General features: G+C 40.1%; 1 protein-coding gene across 6 annotated transcripts in view; it reads right to left on the bottom strand.

Moving 5' to 3' along the window:
• ARMC8 (armadillo repeat containing 8) overlaps positions 1 to 18,287 on the bottom strand; it is a 60,668-nt gene that overhangs the window by 35,055 nt on the left and 7,326 nt on the right. For 4 of the 6 annotated variants that reach the window (XM_033068762.1, XM_033068761.1, XM_033068768.1 and 1 more), the window contains one exon: positions 10,609 to 10,680. The exons of the other annotated variants lie outside the window; for them this stretch is intronic. In XM_033068762.1, the coding sequence (XP_032924653.1) occupies positions 10,609 to 10,680 (72 nt within the window). The remainder of the gene's footprint in view (positions 1 to 10,608; positions 10,681 to 18,287) is intronic. 6 annotated transcript variants of the gene reach the window in all.

The raw sequence follows: 18,287 nt of genomic DNA on the forward strand, positions 1-18,287 counted from the left end.
GAAAATAATCTGAACCGTGCTATGTACAGAGGATTAAAACCTTAATAGAAAGATGAAGACTGAGCAAAAAAGCAGAGTAACAATTCACAACCTTTTCACACTGTATATTCCTACACAACTTCTACTTGGTGTAGAAAAATACCCCACTGCTTTTTCTCAAAAAAGTACTATCACAATACTGACATCCAGGATGGGGCTTTCAGGATAACAGAGAGATCCCAAATTACAGTTAAAGGAAATGAGTTTGCAGTTTGAGGTTGAAGGGAAAGGGAACCTTAACACCTGATTACCACCGTGGGGATGGTTATCTTTGGCAGTGATTTCTTCTGGGTCACAACTGCAAAGTAACTCCATCACCAAGCACAAGCATGGGGAGGGTTGAGAGTAATCAGAGTTTGGAACACTGAGAAATGATCGCATATACAAAGAAAGCCCAGGAAAGTTTTATGTGCAGAAAGGCAGCTGTACTGGGGCTAAACAGGATCACTTCAAGCCTAAAGCACATCTTGCCAACAACAAGTAGTTTGGGTCCCAATCAATTTGGATTCTTTCTACAGTATCAAGAAGCAAAACACAATCAGTGGTGTTCAAAATTATCACTAAGGAAAAATAGCCCTCCCTCAACCCTGTGGAATCAGCTAACTTTGCACTACTATTTCTTCTTTACAGACAGATGATTTTCTTTTCTCTGCCCTCTAGATCAGGTAAGCATGGGAAACAAAAGCTTCTACAGTTATGTACAAATGTAATGAGAGATCCTGGTTAAAACTCATCCTGGAAAAGAAAGGATATTGAGCCCCTATGTGGAAAGTGAAAAGCACAATCTCATCTACTGTTCTAACTCTGGCTGACTCCTCTGCCTGTATGTTTTGATAAATATTGATCTAATTACTAATTAAAATATGTCCGTAGCAATAACCTTTTTTTAAATAGCTTTCACTAACCTAGAGGTCAATTTAGAAATTCAGAAATTTAAGAGTATTTTTTCTGTTTTCATTAGAAAGTCCTGAAGATGTGCTCTGACTTCCCTGTACAGACCTCATCAATGGCCTTCTCTGATTATCAGGGCCTTCAACAAATAACCTGCTCCTTGTATGCAGAAATGTCCACTCACAGAATCACAGAATCATTAATGCTGGAAAAGTCCTTTCAGATCAAGTCCAACTGTTAATCCAGCACTGCCAAGGCCACCACTGACCCATGTCCCCAGGTGTCACATTCACAGGGCTTTTAAATCCCTACAGGGTGGGGACTCCCCCACCACTGTCCTGGGCAGCTGTGCCAGGGCTGGGCAAACCTTTCCAGGAGGAATTTTCCCAATATCCAACCTGAACCTTGCTGGCTCAGCTTGAGGCCATTTCTCCTTCTGTCCCTGCTCTCTGGAGCAGAGCCCAACCTCCCCAGCTGTCCCCTCCTGTCAGGGAGTTGTGCAGAGCCAGGAGGTTCCCCATGAGCCTCCTTTTCTCCAGGCTGAGCCCCTTTCCCAGCTCCCTCAGCCTCTCCTGGTGCTCCAGCCCTTCCCCAGCTCCACTCCCTTCCTTGGACACGCTCCAGCCCCTCAATATCATGTCCTAAAAAGACTTTTTTCCCCAAAAAGATTTTTTAAAAAATTCAAAAGCACATTAAATTCTGAAGGCCTTCCTATTCTAAAGAAAGTAATTGCTATTTTCTTTCACATTAACACTTCACACGTGGAACAAATATTACAGCTCTGCTTCTCCCAAAGAGCAAAAATTAAACACTCTGACTACAATCTAAAGTCTAAGATGCTTAAAATAGAAAGTCTTACCTAAACTTTATAATTAGTGAAGATCAAAATTTAAGTTCCCATTTTACATACAATAAGTTTCTGAAATACTAATAATATCCTTTTCCACATCTTTAAAATAAGTCTGAGGTTCAGATCAGGTGTTCCAAGTGCTAGACATGTATACTATAATCTTTTCTATTTCTGTCTTTAGAAGACAGAACTGACACCATGTAACATTGAAAATTAAGTAGTTCCACGACAAACTATAAAATTACAAAAAGTTTCATGTGAGGAGAATCTTATAGTCACTAAAGACAAAACAGTTAATTAATAAAGTACTGTCAAGCATTAATGACAAAGATTCACATCCTTCTATTGTCCATGGGAACATCCTGGACTGGTTTCTGTTCCCAGGCTCCAGCCTAGACAAATTCAGCAAAGATGTAATGCATTCCCCCTTTACATTAATAAAATCAGGATAAAAAGGTAGAAAAACCGCATCTATATGCAGGGGACAGAAGGGAAGACTATAATTTGGATTTTGGAAACTTAAAAATATGATTAAGGCATTTGCTCACAGTTCACAGAACACAGTGTCCCTGCATAGCCTGGATCCCTGTTCTGCAGCCTTATCCCTTACCAGCCAGCCTTTGGATTCCAAACCAGCAGAAATACTGGAACAAGGCTCTGCTAGAACCATCACAACACACTTTTGTGTGCTTCAGGGGAAAACAATAGCACAGATACACAGAAAATGTGCTCTAAACAGCAAAAAGGTACTAATGTTGTTGACACTCTTCAGCCTGTGGTCCTGCAGTAAAGCTCATTACAACAAACAGGAAATGAAATAAAGCTGATTGAGAGATCTCACAACATCTTCATAAGCATTTTCCAAGGTTTTAAAATGCAGTATTTGGATTTTTTTCAAACATCTATAAGGCTTCTTCAGATATTTTCCACTTATGTTTATATAAAATACTAGTTCTGCCATTTGTTCCTGCCCTTCTAAGGGCAATTAAGTGATTAAGGCTTTTTTTTTTCAGATGTCAGCAATGATATCCAGGAAATCATATCCAAATGAGGAAGGACAGCAAATCCATCCAGAGAGACAATTCAATGGACTCCATGCCAAGAAACAGAAATAAGGTCAGCAGGAGGAATAATGTACACCTGGGAAAACCATTAATTATTTTAAAGTAGAAAACTTCCAAGGGAAGCAGCTGCTGAACAAAAGGAAACTACAGTGGCCTAGCAAGGAAGAGACTCAGCTCAGATTTCTCTTTCCTTTGATGACTGAGACGGGTGTGATGCACCAGAGCTCCACACCATAACAGATGTGCATGATTTAGATCTCCCCTACCCAGTCTGAGCACCAATCTCACAGCTTAAAAGAACAGAAATTCCCTTTTTCACACTCCATCCCATTTACAAGTTGTCACAAAAATCTCTCAAGCTCCTAAAACACCTGGCAAGGATATGAAACTCAGCACTTCCTCAAACCCCATAGGCAGGCACATGGAGAAAGCCCAGGATAAGTTTGAAGCTTAAAACCTCTTTCATTGAAATATGTTAATAAATAAGAACTTTAACTGAGTCATGATTATCTGGACATTTATTACCAGTCCCCTTGCAAAGGGGATGAATACACTATTTGTGGAATTATCATGATTTTTATTATGTCTTATTCTACCATTGAAGATGCTTGTATTCCAGTCCATTGCAAGAAGATCCAAAAACTCTACCCTGGAAAACAGCTGTGATGAAATGAAGGCACTGCTGAATATGAAACCCCAGCATATGAAGGCACTGCTGAGATGAGTTAGCCCTGCTGCCTGACAGAATATGGAATAAAAAGTCACTGCATGCAGAGGTGACCTCTGAACGTGCTGGAAGTCCCAGTGAAAGTTAACCCCAAGTTGGGAAAGGAATTAATGTCTTGAGAATAGCCCAAACAAGGCAGGACAACAAATGTTTTTTCAATTTGTTCTTTTTAGTGCTAAAAAGCACTACTTTTCAGACATAACAGGAACCAATCACTTTCTACAGAACTTCCCAAAGACACAACTAAGCATAATTTTAAAAGCATTCAGAATAATTTCTGTACAATAATATCTAAAGTGACAAATTAAATAGCTATAGATTCTTATACATGAAGACTCAAAAATGAGTATTTTTTTGGATTGTTAGTCACAGAAATTTACCCTGAAATGAGATGCCAGATTCCCTTTTGGAAGCAATGGTAATTCCAAATCTCCAGAGGCTGGATCCAAGGGACCTGGGCTAACTCTACTCCCTAAAAAGCCCTACAAAGCAAAGATAACTCTTCTGAAATATTTCACATGGTGCAAATAGTTTTTTACAAGAGCCATGTTGAGCAGTATGTAGTGTATAAGTAGTGAAGCTGGCTGCAGAGAAAGTTTTTCCCTTAGGAACAAAACAAGGAGTCTCAGCTTGCAGCTCTAGTAATTTATCCTAATGCTTAGATATCCTCACTAACATTAATATTCCATGAGCTGTTCTATATACACCACATCCAGTCTGAGTCTTGTTCATGTAACTAAATCCAAGAGTTTCAATATCTACTGAGCTGCAAGAAGTCTGGATTTGAAACTGCACATTTTTCATGACTACAATCAATTTTCCCTCACCTTCCTCTTTAATGATGTTTCACTTGAAAACAGCCCCAGCTCCTCCCCATGGAGCCCCGTTTACAGAAGGAATGTTTCCCCCAGCACTCCATGGATTCCTGTCCTGGTTCCTACCCTGGTGCTCCCAGCTCCCTCGAGGTGTTCTCACACCCCCTTCTAGTGACTTGAAGGCTGCTGAGGTGGCTGCAGCACAGTCTCTCCTCTTGGTTACTAGATCAAAACCCTCTATCCCAGTGCATCATTCTCAGATCTCCAATCTGAGCTGAATTTATTCCAATGTTTCCCCCTAAGACCATTTCATGACCTACTCAGTAAATCATAAATACATCCTTTCTTTGCAGCCATTTATACCAAATAGGTGGGATCAACACACAGCCCCTGAAACCAAACAAAAATTTACACCAACAGCACTCTGAGCTTTTTAACTTACACAGTGAATTACATTGGTTCAGTTTAAGACTATCTTTGAGATGATAAAAGCCTTTTGCTTCACAAAAAGTAAAGCAAAAGTGAATCATTACATAAAGCAGTATCTTCACCTAGTCTTGCTTCAGCCTTCTTTCCACTTTTCTCAAGACTGATGTCATATTCCTATGTTCACCACTGGACTGCTCATTCAATTTACCTTGATAAAACACATTCAAACTTTATTCTAAGTCTTCCACAAATTCCTGTCTGAATTAGAATATTAGCCAGCTTATGATCATCATCTGAACAACTACTGTTCATTTAGACAAACCAATTCTAAAAGGTTTTTGTCTGAGGATACCAAGTGACCTTGTAGCAAAAATCAAGCTGTTTTTACATCTCATTCATCCACATTTTGAAATTCTCCATTGTATACAAAAAGATTACACTACAGTCTCACTGAGTTCAATATCACCAGCCAATATCCTGCATCAGCACATGAAAGAGGATGTCAAGAATACATTTTTGAGTAATTTCGTACAGATTTGACTCTTCCAGCTCCTTAAGAACAAATAACACGAGGTATCATAAAGCTACCTTCTACATGCTATTTCTACACTTGAAACTTAAAATTCTAATAAAAATACACAATAGAAAAGGTGGCATTAGAAGTACATCTTATATTAACAGCTTTCTTTTTGCTATCAGAACAAGCACTTCAGAGATACCAGGTTGTACAGCTTCTAAACAACAGCTCATACAATTCTGCTGACTGCAAATGTTTGCTTTGACTCACCTGTATTCCACAGGTTAGAAGAATACCTTGTTCCAGTTATATATATCATCCTTGTGAAGAGATTCCTCATTAAGAGATGTCTAATTATGCAACCAAGTCCTGACTCCTGACTTGATCTGAAGAAAAGCAAAGGACAACCACAGGAGAGCCTCTGCTCCCCACCTCTTTCACCAGCCTAGAGCAAAGCAAGCCTTGGAAAACACAAGCATGGCAGGTGAAGCTCCTTCCCCTAAGGCACCAAACCACAGTACCTGCACACAGATCCCTACCCTGAGGTATGCATGACAGAAAATCCCAATGCAAACTGCACAAAGAACAAAACAATGCATTGGGAAACAATTACATCCTGACCTCTTACGGACATCCAAGAAGTTTGGACTAAGTACTACCTAATGTGCATGCCAGACCTCACAATACTGTGTCCAAGTGCATGGAGTTCCTGGAAGCAAGCAGAGAACATGCCAGGGATGATGAAGGTCCCAGAAGATGAGCAGACCTGATTGTTGCACATTTGCTAACACCCCCATCAAGGGCCTGGCCTCAGCTCCTGCAGGCACCAGGGCAATCAGGTGGGCACAAAGGAGCACTGGAGACATGAGGAGCTCCGACAGATCCTCAGGCCTTGCTCTGAGGCAGGATCAAACATGGAACCATTTGAAGGGATTGTTCTGGTTGATCTTCCAGCTCCCATTGATGGAGATCCCTGGCACTGTCACCCCAGCAGCGCCTCAGCATTTCAAGGCACATTTCTCCACTGCTGTAGGGCAAGTTCTGCTCTCCCCCTTCTCTGCTCATCTGTCTTGTTTTTAACTCCACGAACAAGACCTGCTTTTTGTGAGTTAGTTTTGTGTAATTACTGAGCTAAGGCAGGTCTGGGTGCAGTCAAACATAACACAAGAAGTGGAGGTAGGACATGGTCAGAAGCACAGAGGGTGGTTCTGTGAGAAAAGCTCTGTTACACCAACTTGGCTTTTCACCTGCACCTTTACCTGCACTGCCAGGGCCAGAGCCACCTCAAGCATTTCCCTTCTCATCTTTTTTCCAGGTTACACAGTTATCAAAGCAGCACTCTTTTATTCTTTTGGCAAACTCTAAAAGAACACTGCCTGAAGGGATTTGATTATGCTTAACAATAAATCTAAACTTAAAATTTCATGTTAGTGGTGTTTACAGCCCTAGAAACAATTTAAAATCCCAATAAATTCTTACTAGTTTTCACTTCCATAGGCAACCTAACAGTCTGCTATGCAGAACTCAAAATTCAAGTGTGGCATGGAAAAGATTCCTTCAGTTCTTCTACATGGCCTTCAAAACATATTCCCAGAAAATTTAAAAACCCCAACAGGTAAACAGAATCACTAATAAATGACAGGGAAAGGTTAAAATTAACTACACAAAATTCTTTGAGGTGCACCTACCTAGAGGAAGCTTTGGGAAGAAGTGCACTCCCACCTTACAATGCCAAATAATTGACTTTATGTGATAGGGGAACACTCAGCTGAAAGTTAGAAAATCATTTTCACTAAGTGACAAGGATGGTTTAGGGGTTTTGTTAAAGGCCCTGGGTGATTAGGATTTAATTTAAAAACTGCAATAATTTTGGAGCAAAGGAATAACTGAAGCTCTTAATGAAGTGGATTAGACTTTAAATATTGATCTCTCAGCAATAACTAGACAAGCAATAACTTGATTCAGGTAAGGTTTTTTGTCGATGTCACACAGATTAGAGCTTCAACAGGTACTACTACAAGAAATAGGAAGACAGAGCTATGCTCTGCTCACCAGAATTTAACATTGCCTTCCCCGTGCTCTGCATCCCACACATGAAAGAAGGAAGGAAATTATCTCAGGATTGAAAGGCCCTGCTGGTGCCTGGATGGCAAACCAGCAATGTTGCATCTCTCTGGGTACCAGGAGCTGCTGCATGGACTTGCAATGCTGACTTATCAGCAACTTCCTCGTGCTCACTTTAACGAAGGATTTTCTTTTCCAACACCACCTCTGTGAGCCATTTACAGCTCAGAGGATTGGGAGCCAGCAGCACTAGAGACTGCTACTAGATGAACAGCACTTCATTCAGAAGCCCTGTTAAGATGACTTAGAAAAGAACAATTTACATTTGAACTGATAATTCAATAATTTCCCTGAGATTTAGGCTGTAAGAGGAACTGACAGAAAGCATTAAATATTGAACTCCAAAGAGGTGTCTGATGTGGTGATAGAAACAAAAGCTGCAGGATTTATTCTTATAAAACTGCTGAGTAAAGGGGCACACCAACAACTACTGAGGACCACTTGATCTCTGCTAGCACTAATGTGGGGTAGAAGGAAAAAAAGCTGAAGGACAGTACAAGTAGGAAATTATTTTTGCCAATGCTGTCGTGTCTTAGCTTTAAGTTGGTCTGCCACTGAAAGAACTTGGCCTTAAAATAATTTTTCCCCTCTAAACTTTAAAAATTGTATTTTCTGGGACAGCTTCTAAAAAGCAAGAATTTCAAAAAGTAATATTTCTGCAACTCTGGCAGGGGCCCAAGGCCAGAACTCCGTGAGAATGGAAATTCTACAATTCTAGGAAGAGATATAGAAAATCACTTCTTAGGAAACAAAATCCACACATAAGCTGGTTATTTCCATTCTGAATATCCAGAGCCAAGTCTGTGCACACATTTGTACGGTTTTAACACCTCCTAGTTTTAAATTCCACACATGGCAATTCTTCAAGCTTTCTTTAATCAACTCTCTTAAGAACAAGCAGTCCAGAGGTGACCACAGGTCAGACTGAATTTTAAAGGGCCCCAAAAAAATTCATTTAAGGTATTGATACATGTCCCTTTCCAAAGATGACACCACTGAACAGCCCAGCCAGCTCACACTCAGGAGCTACTGGACAAGAAATGACAGGGATCCACCATTCTTCCATAGCAATTGCTTCCTTTGTGGGGAGATCTTCAAAGGACTTTGCATTTCTTTGCAGTATTTTAAAATAATAGGGCTATTTCATATATTCCAGTATTATTTGGCCCAATTTCAAACAAAAGATACTTCCTAGATTTGTTTCCAAACCCCATATGAGTCTGTCCTAATATTTGAACATACTGTTTTCTTTTCCACTGAGTAACAGGTCTGAAGGAGCTACCAGGGTCTAAAGAATATTTTCTGAAAGCTTGATGGAAGAATACTCGGGGAAGGAGAGAGAAGCAAGAAATGAGTAAACAACAAGCTGAACCACAGGACAAAGCAGTAGCAGAGTTCTAACAATTCCCATTAGAGAAGAGAATCAACTTCCTGTGGGAGCCAGCAACTGAACTCTGTGAAAAGAAAATTGTTCTTAAAGACATAAACTAAAGAATACCAGGTTGGTTATTCCTCTCCTCACTGAGGGAGAGGCTTGGCTTTGCAGATTGGAATTCCAGGCCCCGGTGCTCCACCAGCTTCACTGATTAGAAGGCACACCAAAAGATTCAATGGATTCCCACCTGCCTGACAGAAAACAACCAAAGGAGTTCTCTAATCCAGTCTATAATCTAGTGAAGTCTGTCTAGAACACCTTGAGGAAATTGCAGAACCTTCAGAAAGGCACTTGGGGGTAGATGCCAGGTTATAGCCCGGGAGGATCATCCTTTGTCACAATAACTCAATTTATTTCAGCTAGTCCTCCAGTCTGAAGAGCCTTTTCTGAAGTTCTCTGAAGAGACTTTTGGTCATTTGAGAATAACTTGTCCTGAAGAGAAGACAAGTGTGATAGTTCACCTTTTAACATTTCCCAGTCATATCTCTGCACTTGCAGATTAACTGTATCATTTACCTGGGCAGCCAGAAGGCATTAACAACAATGAAGAAAAAACTATTTTTGAGTTTTCCTTACTGGGCACAGAACAAGTAGCAGCAAAAAGCAGGATAACTGAGGGAACAGAAATCCTACAAAACATAAGAACAGGCAGATCCTAGATTTGGAAGATGTTCTGTAGCTTTTAAAATGGGAACCACAAGAATCAGGACTTGCAAAAACCCCTTAAGGCCTGTTGCTTATAGAAATTCCTTAAATTTCTCATCATCTTCAACAAATGCCCATTTTCATCTTTTCATCTCCTGTGAAATCTTCTCTTCATCTGTTTTTATCTGGTCAAAAGGGAAGACAATCCAGCAGGTTTTTTACATGGGGTGGCCCCACTGCTAATCCCTAGAGAATTTCAAGGGCCAGTCTAGGCACAAACTCAGTCTGTCAATGAGAAGACACCCTCTGCAAATAAAAAGCATTTTTGACAAGGCAGCAGCAGCTCTCAGGCAGAATAGTTTGGGACCTGGCTGCCATTTAAGTGAAAAGATACAGGTGGGTGCCACACTGACAGCACAAGGACTGCAGTGCTCAAGGTTTTCATTCTCCATTGCTGCAAACTGAGGCTGAAAGAAAGCTGAAGAAGGGGGATGAAATGAAAGTTGTAGTGAGTAGTCTAGGAGCTGAAGTTACCTGTTCAATTTGTACTAGTGGAATCAGGGTCCAGAAAATGTTAACATCAGCTGAAGCAGCAAGGTACAATAAAGTATGATCAATGGTTTTTAATCCTCTGAAGCAAGTGGAGCAGACAAGCAAATTATCTCAGATGTTTTTCAATATTTTAAATTAAATCTTTAACATAACCTTACACATTTTCAGCTATGAACTCACCAGGCAATTGGCTGAAGAACAAGATTAAGATACAACTTCTTCCATCCATCATTAATATCCACGTCAAAAAAAATAGATTTTATTCCTGAGCTGATAAAGTTCAATAAAAGACACCAAGACTACTTTAGAGAATTCTATGAAATTCTAAATAAAATGCATTACTCAACAGCCTGTTCTGTAATACATGAGTTTAACAAATATTTCAAGTCTCTCTCAGTTATGTTAAAGAAAGTATTCAGTCAACTACAATCAAAGTTAAAACAAAAAGTGCCTGTGATCGAAGGATCATTATTCCAGACCTGTTGTGAATCAGTGAAAAGGAGAGTAGCAAAGGACATACCTTGGAACTGCTCCCAAAACAATCAAGTTGGCTTTTTGTTTGTTGTTTCCAATTACAGCATTTTTCATATCTCTGTAAATCCAGAAAGAAAAACAAACCCTGGTAAATTATGCTGAGGTACTGAGGGCTTATCTATAGAATTTACTATTTCCATGAGGCTTATCAAGCAGTTTTCCACATGTCCATGCTGCAGCTACAAACTGGGTAGTGTTTCAGTTTCCTCAGCCCACAGGAAAACACCCCAGAGCCCTGGGATTCCTCTACATCCCAGCTCCTGCAAGTAAGCAAAAACCCAAACTATCTCACATGCACACCACACACCAGGAAGTCTTATTACTGAGAAAAACTAGATATACTGGTACTTTGTGCCCATATAGTCACTAGACTTCTAAAACAATTTAAAACCCCGCTGTTGGTTGGGAAGTAAAATACTGGCAATTTAAGTATTAACTGAATAGTCTACTGGGTACAGGAAAAGGCAAGCTAGGAAAAAGGAACAAGGAACCATCACCAGTCTCCAGAGACCAGGTTTTTACTCTCCTCTTCACCCCAGGCTTCCTTTCATATATTTCAGCAGGACACCTAAACATCTCTACATCAAAATCTCGGGAATGAAGAGGAAACCAGAGCATTTTCCTGCCTGAGAGTCACTGCAAGGTTACAGGCATTATAGGCATTCATACTGTGGTACCAGAATGTGGGAAGCACTTTAGAAAGTGGACTCTGGTTGCACACACTAAGAATTCTTATGAAAACCTGTTTGCAACCTTGCTCAGACAAGTGCTACTGCATCCTAAAAACTATCACCACCTGCTCTTTTCTCTCTTCATATGAGCACATTGAGCATACATGAACATCTAGAGAATCCAAAGAAAACAAGCTTGCAACTTAGAACTGGTTTCAGAAAATCAAGATGATTATTTCTAGGAAACTTTCTAGTTGTTGGGGCCTTTAAGAGCAGAGAATAAAGAGGGATCAACTTCAGGTAATTCTTTATTAACAAAAACACAAAACTAGATTGATTATAGTGTTAGCAGCAAAATTGGTAAGTTAATCACTATGCATGTAATTTATTCAAATAATTTGACAGTGTTAGTGGCTGCTTTAAGTGAGCATATTTTCTTGCCTCTGTATCTCTGCCAGCTGCTAGCTGCAATTTTTAAGAAATGTAGAGCAGCCCTGTCCTGTAAGATCTGCCCTGGCCAGCAGGAACACTATACAGTCCTTTGGTGTCCACTGGAAAAGCAGATTTCACTGCACCAAGCAGCTGTCTCAAGTGCGCCAAGTTTAACAACTCCCTCCATTAAAATTGTAAAAACTTCTTAGCCAAGGTAGGCAACACCTTACTGGCACAAACAGGACCTTCATAAAGTTCAATTAGCAAAAGGTAATTGCCTGTTCTCCCTGAACTTCTCCTCGTGCTTCCTCCTAGCATGCACAAGAGTACTCAAGGAATTCCAAGCCAGCTCCAAGCCAAGCTGTGATCTCAGAGCATCACTAAAAGCAGCTCAGCTGCAGCTCTGTGCACACCTGAATCCAGCAGAGTCAGGAACCTCCCTGCCAAGGAGCCATCACTGAACAGCAACTGGCAGCACAGCACAGCTTCACTTAGCTCAGTATCAGCAGAAAATGCTGCACCCTCCTAAGCTGGGTAACTTCACACCACAAGGCAGGAGGTAGAGGAGAAACAGCAAGGTCAGGAGACAGGCTAAGCTGGAAGACCCTGAAAATTCCACAAATAGGGTTGAAGTTGTCACTAAAATCAGAAACAGTACTTCAGTGGTTTCTATGCTGAACCCTTCACATTAAAGGTAATTTTGAAAAGTTTGTGAAATAGAAGACTCAGTCCAAACCAGTGACAGAAGCAGTAGTCAGATGTCTCAGAGGAATAATGGAAACTGCACCAAGAGACGTGCCAAGTTCAGGTACTGAAGTGCTCAGGCCACTCCAGGACTTGTGAAGAGGCTGCCTGTCCCTGCTACCCTGAGGCACCAGTCATCAGAAAAGCTGCACAGTATCCACAATCTGCAAAGGCATCTCAGGCAGCTAAAAGGGAGGCACTAACCAAGCACTCAGAAAATTAAACAGATTTTGGTGATGTTTTAATGCTCTGCTCAGCTGATTTTACACTGTATTTTGTGTTTAAAAAAAACCCAAACAAACAAAACTGAAAACAACACTACCCAACTTTTGTGACTCCTGCCCCAATCCCTAACAGAATGGTTTGTTAACCTTATAACCATTTATTAAGTATTGCCTATTAGAATTTGATTTATAGACCCTTTCACAAGTGGCAGGAGCATGGCCAAGTTCCATAACACCCAAGTGGAGAGGATTAGTGAGGGCACAGCCCTCATTTGGATGAATTCCTCCATCCCATGTTCATAAAGTTCCTCAGAAAAGTTATGTCAGACGGTAAGAAACAGTACAAGTTTGAGGTTTCTGACAGATCAAACACATGCACACTTGACCAGCTTAAACTTGGAGGCAGTCAAATACCTTCAGATTGATGACATGACCAAAACCTGTCAGAGACAGGACTCAAAGGTCCCCAACTCTGTGTGCACTATGCCATGCTTCTCTCTTCCAAGCTGTCACCTACAGAAGTGACCCTACTCAATACACAGGAAGCCGTGCATATGGAAAGCAAGAACACCCTTAAAATGCCATATTTATATATTGCATAGTAGTAGACTTTTTTGTGCACTATGAAAAATAATTATGTAATTCCATATGATATTTTATAGAGATTTTCCTGATCAGGAAGTTAATTCCTTAAGAAGCAAGAAACTACCATATGTTATCCTAGACTTTGAGGTCCTTGGTGAATCATGAACCTTGGAAAAACTGAGGGCAACTCCCTTATTTGAGAACATGACCTCCAACAAGTTCGAGCTTGACTGATTTCAGATCCAAGACATCATGAGATACATCCAAGGAAAAAAAAGCAGCAAAGATCACTATCTTGTACAAGAGGTAACAAAGAAACCTCAGAAACTGAGTCCAAAAGGAAGCCCCACTTTATTTACAAGTGTCAGGCACCCCGCTCCCATTTCCTCTGTGCAAAGGAGTCCTTGGCAAAAGGAAAAATGGAACAGTAACAATGTAGTTACAGGGAGACGAGAACTTCAAAACAACACTTCCATGGTGACTCCAGGCCTAACCTGTGACAGGACCATGATCCAGAGGGAGATCCAACCTTTCCAATTCTCAGCTCCAAGCTCAGGTTATGAGCTGGCTGCCAGGCACCAGCACAACTGGATCAGCATCCCAAGAAAAGCTCAGAGCTGGCATCTGCACGCAGAACACCACAGCACTAGTGAGTGTCTCAGCTCAGAATAGCAGCTTTATGGAGAGGCAAAAGACAAACCTGAAGCTCCATAAACACAGCCCTTAGGATGCATTTGAGGTTGGCTGGGTTTCTGGTTTGGGTTTCTTTTATTATCCTGCATATTAAATCTTATCGGTTAGACTCAAACTGAATTCCAAATAATTTAACAAAATAACCTGAATTACAATCAATTTAATGCATAGATTTAAAATCTATGACATGCATTATAGTGCAATAAAGTAATTTACATGAAAAAACCTGCAAGAAGGAATAACACAGGCTGCCAACAATAAAATACTGCAGAGATCCTAGCCAAGTGCTCGGGAATATTGCTAAACCAGTTTTTTCAATCTCTTATTGATTCTTAAAGAAATAAAAATATTGTTTCATCAGGTCAACCCTGTGACCAACTCAGCTTTAAGTTATGAAACAACCTAGAGACTGCAAAAGCAGCAAGAGTGATTTTCTTCCTACGAATTTGAAAAAAGCAGAAAAAATTATCAGTTGATTTTTATCAGCTCTAACAATGTTTCAGAACACTGCAACCCAAAAGCAATCAGTTCAATTAATTAGCTGTAAATAAAGTGCAGTGCATGCTACTACATGAACACAGCATGAGTATTTAAAATATTTTAAGAGTACATTAAACTAAAGAAAAATCTAATTTCTATTCAAATACAGCTTGACAAGAGTTATGAGAGGAAGTAATTTGCCACCTGTGTGTATGAAGTTCTGGTTTTATTCTGGTGTTTAATGTGTAATTGTTTAAAGGCACCAGCTATAGTCACTTCAGATAAGCAAGAAGTAATATTAAATATAAAAATTTATGAGTAAAATATGGTCATTCAGTTTCAATGATTACTAACCAATAAAAACCAATATTATTAAATGTTTACATCCTGAGAAAATTAGTAGTCAATGAAAATTACTATTGCAGAAGGAAGCTGGGGTGCTGACTTCATCCTACGCAGAAGTTACTGAAGTTCAACCTTTTCAGGAAGTCAGGTCTATGTTTGGGACTCCTCCCACAGGATAAAACCCCAATGAGACACAAGAGTGAGATCAGGTCCCAGCTGAGAAAGAAGAGACTTTCACAGTATCCCCAGGGAGCCCCCATACTTGCATCTCTCCTGCAGAAGAAATCCTGAGAAAGCAGCACAGATACAAGGACACTCATGTGACAATTTGGCTCTGCCTCCATTTTTAAATGTAGTAAATCAAGCACAAACAGAACAAATTATGACATTCTGTTAGGAAGCCCTGGAGCTTTCCTACGTCATCTTCCACCAAAGCAACACAAAAGATATTGAAATGAGCCAGAGTGACTTGAGGAAGCAGCCACAGGAACTCCACAGAAGAGGAGGAAATAAACAGCCCGTGTGACATTTCCTCATCATATGGTTTATGAAAACAGCAGGGAGTCATATCTCAGGGGTTCCTAGACAGAGAAGGGTATCAAACATGAGCTGAACAAGCACAGAAGGAAAAGTAGCCCTGAGCAACTCCAGCCAATGCTTTCACTTTTAGTATAAAATAGTTCCAAGAGATTCTGAGCCAGTTATGCAGCTAGATGAAGCTCCCAACACAAAGCACTGTCAGGGTTGGAGATTTATCTACCAAGGGCTGTCCAAAGTCACCAACAACAGAGTGACACAAAGCAGTATTCTCAAGGGTTTCAAGAACTCAAAATGCAACCTCCTAAAAAGCTCAGGTACTGCCAGGTGATACAGGGACACAGCTCAGACAAAAACCAACTGTCCCAAGTGCAGGAGAGTTTCTAAGTTTCAGGCTCATACTGGCACCTGCACTGGCTGGAGTACAGCCAGGAGCTCACTGTGGAGGAGCTAAGTTTGGACAATTATGCTTCCTACACCTTTTGTCTCCTCCTCCTCCTCCCTTTCCTCCACCCTCCCATTTTTACAGACAGATGCAAAACAACCTCAGGAATTAATGACCAGTTTTTGCACGTTAAAATACACCCATCACTATTGTCACAGAATTGATTTCTAAGATGGACACTACTATGGCTTGAAGCTGTTTTCTACTCTTTTAGTAAGTAGAGTGTTTGTACTAACATGACTCCTAGTCCAACCAAGTGAATACAATGTTACAAACTCCTGCCAAGTCAAGCAAACTCCAGAAGTCCTAAATCAGCTTATTTTTAAGGTTAAACATCAAGATGGTAAGCAAAGTTTCAATATTTCTAATCCATTCAAAAATATCAGTTAACACAAAGAAAAAGATGATTTTACAGGAAAGAACAAATCAGCACAGTGAGACACTGTTACTCAACTCCTTTGAATTTTAACACTTAGAAACACAATCAACATATAGTGCAAACTAAACAAACAACATTTAAACAAAAGCCTCTCAATCTAAGGTCATTTTCAATCTTAATTCTGTAGTCTCAGCGCATCAAGCCAAAGTGCTGTAGAAAAATAGTATCTGGCTATAATTACAGCACTGCAGAACAGTAGAATTTAACACACATAATGCTAAAAGTGATGGTTTAATCCAACTCCTCCATATCACAATGCCATTGAAAATGTTTGAACTTTTATCTCAAGTATCCTCTCTGGAGAGGCAACTTACCTGTCATAAGTTTCCTGACAGTCTACCAAACAGAAAGGGAACTGTTTCAGTGGCCCAGACCTGTAGTTAGAGATATTGATAGCTTACTCCTACCCTGAATTTATCCTGTTTTCCAGGGCTCCTCTTGCTGTTTGTGACACACTGGAGAAACCACTCACACCAAACCTTCCCACATAGGAGTTTACATCAGTCAATTCACGTGCTGCCCCTCTGATCGAGCTTAACAATGTCTTTGGCTGCAGTTTCAACACAAGTTCCTCTCCAGGCTCTACCTGGACTGACAAAAGAGAGATGCTGCTTTTCCCACCTCTCCTAAGCATGTTTTATTGTCTCATTCTTTGCACTGAGCCTGTATATCATGCTACAAATTGCATGAGATCAGGAATGGAAATAATTTATCTCACTCAGCCTTGAAAACAATGTAACCCAAATTTAAAGTGCTTGAAGTTAGTGGTGGAAGACAGTTTAGCTAACTTTTATCATGTAACCTGTATAAACTAAAAAAAAAACCCAAAACCACATGAACCATAGCTAGAGAGAGTTCTATATTTTCAGCATTTCAATTTCAGCATCAATCTCTGCTATTTAACCACACTAGATCCTAACAGTAAAGAATTACCCCAACAGAGGTGTGGGCAAAACAGCTGCAGCTCAGCAGAACTCTCACAAATCCTCACTCAGAAAATCCCTGCTCTTTGACACCAGATCAGCAAAACACTTCTTTCACAACTGTCCCAAAACAGCCAAACCACTTGTAAAGAGCAGCTCCACCACTGCTGCTTTCACATGAATGACCCAAAATATCAAATACAAGTAACTGTGGTACCTTTTTTTTAATGTTTCTATCTTCCCCCAAGGATATTTCACTTCCTAGCATGGACTGCCTTCAGCATTTTAGCAGTGTATCCCACATCTTAAGCAAAAATTAAATGTCTACATTTTGACTGCACTATTCTCCATTCGCTGTCCCTTTATTTAAAGTTATTTTAGTCCACTGTCTCATTTTAAACCCACCACTCTTTCTCTACAGAATGTTGCCCACCACAAGTGATCCACATGGAGAAGTTTTCAGTTTCATTCAGGAAAGGAAAATACCTTAAAATGGCCTTGCAGCATGTGTTTGGCTGTTCCAGATGTGAGCCTGGAATATTGTTTGACACTGTCCACTGCACCTTAAGCCAGCAACCACTGAAGGATCACCAAACCCTATTAATTTAACATAGCTACTACTCATTAGAGTATAATAATCTAAAGTCCTTCTGTCATGAAGCATAACCTCTGATTTTTATCTCCAAACAGCTATCAGAGTTAAGATGATGTACTGGCCTAGTCAAGATTAAATTCCCTTTTTTCAAATGGGTGTTACTTCTTATGAGAACAAAAATCCTCTAATATTTATATGCCCATAAATTCTCTCATGAGTTTCTGGACATTTCAGATAATGCCTGTTTGAGGTATATTTAGCAAGTAATTCTATGAGCTAGCCTTCCTGTTACAATCCCCAAATAAAAGTATCACAACAATTGAATATTATCAGCTCAGCACCAGCAACACAGCATACGTGCTAAAGTCAGCTGAATCATCTGGTACACAAATTAACTGGTAAACAGAGTTCTGTCCTTTCTATGTTACTAGAAATACCAACCCTTTACAGAGCATTAGAATAGAAGTTCCATATTGCAAATGGAAAATGAGCTTCTTTTGGAAAGCTACTAAATGCAACTTTTTAAAATACTGATTCCAATCAGAGCAAACT

Source organism: Catharus ustulatus, chromosome 10, assembly GCF_009819885.2.
Source record: "Catharus ustulatus isolate bCatUst1 chromosome 10, bCatUst1.pri.v2, whole genome shotgun sequence".
Lineage (NCBI taxonomy): Eukaryota > Metazoa > Chordata > Aves > Passeriformes > Turdidae > Catharus > Catharus ustulatus.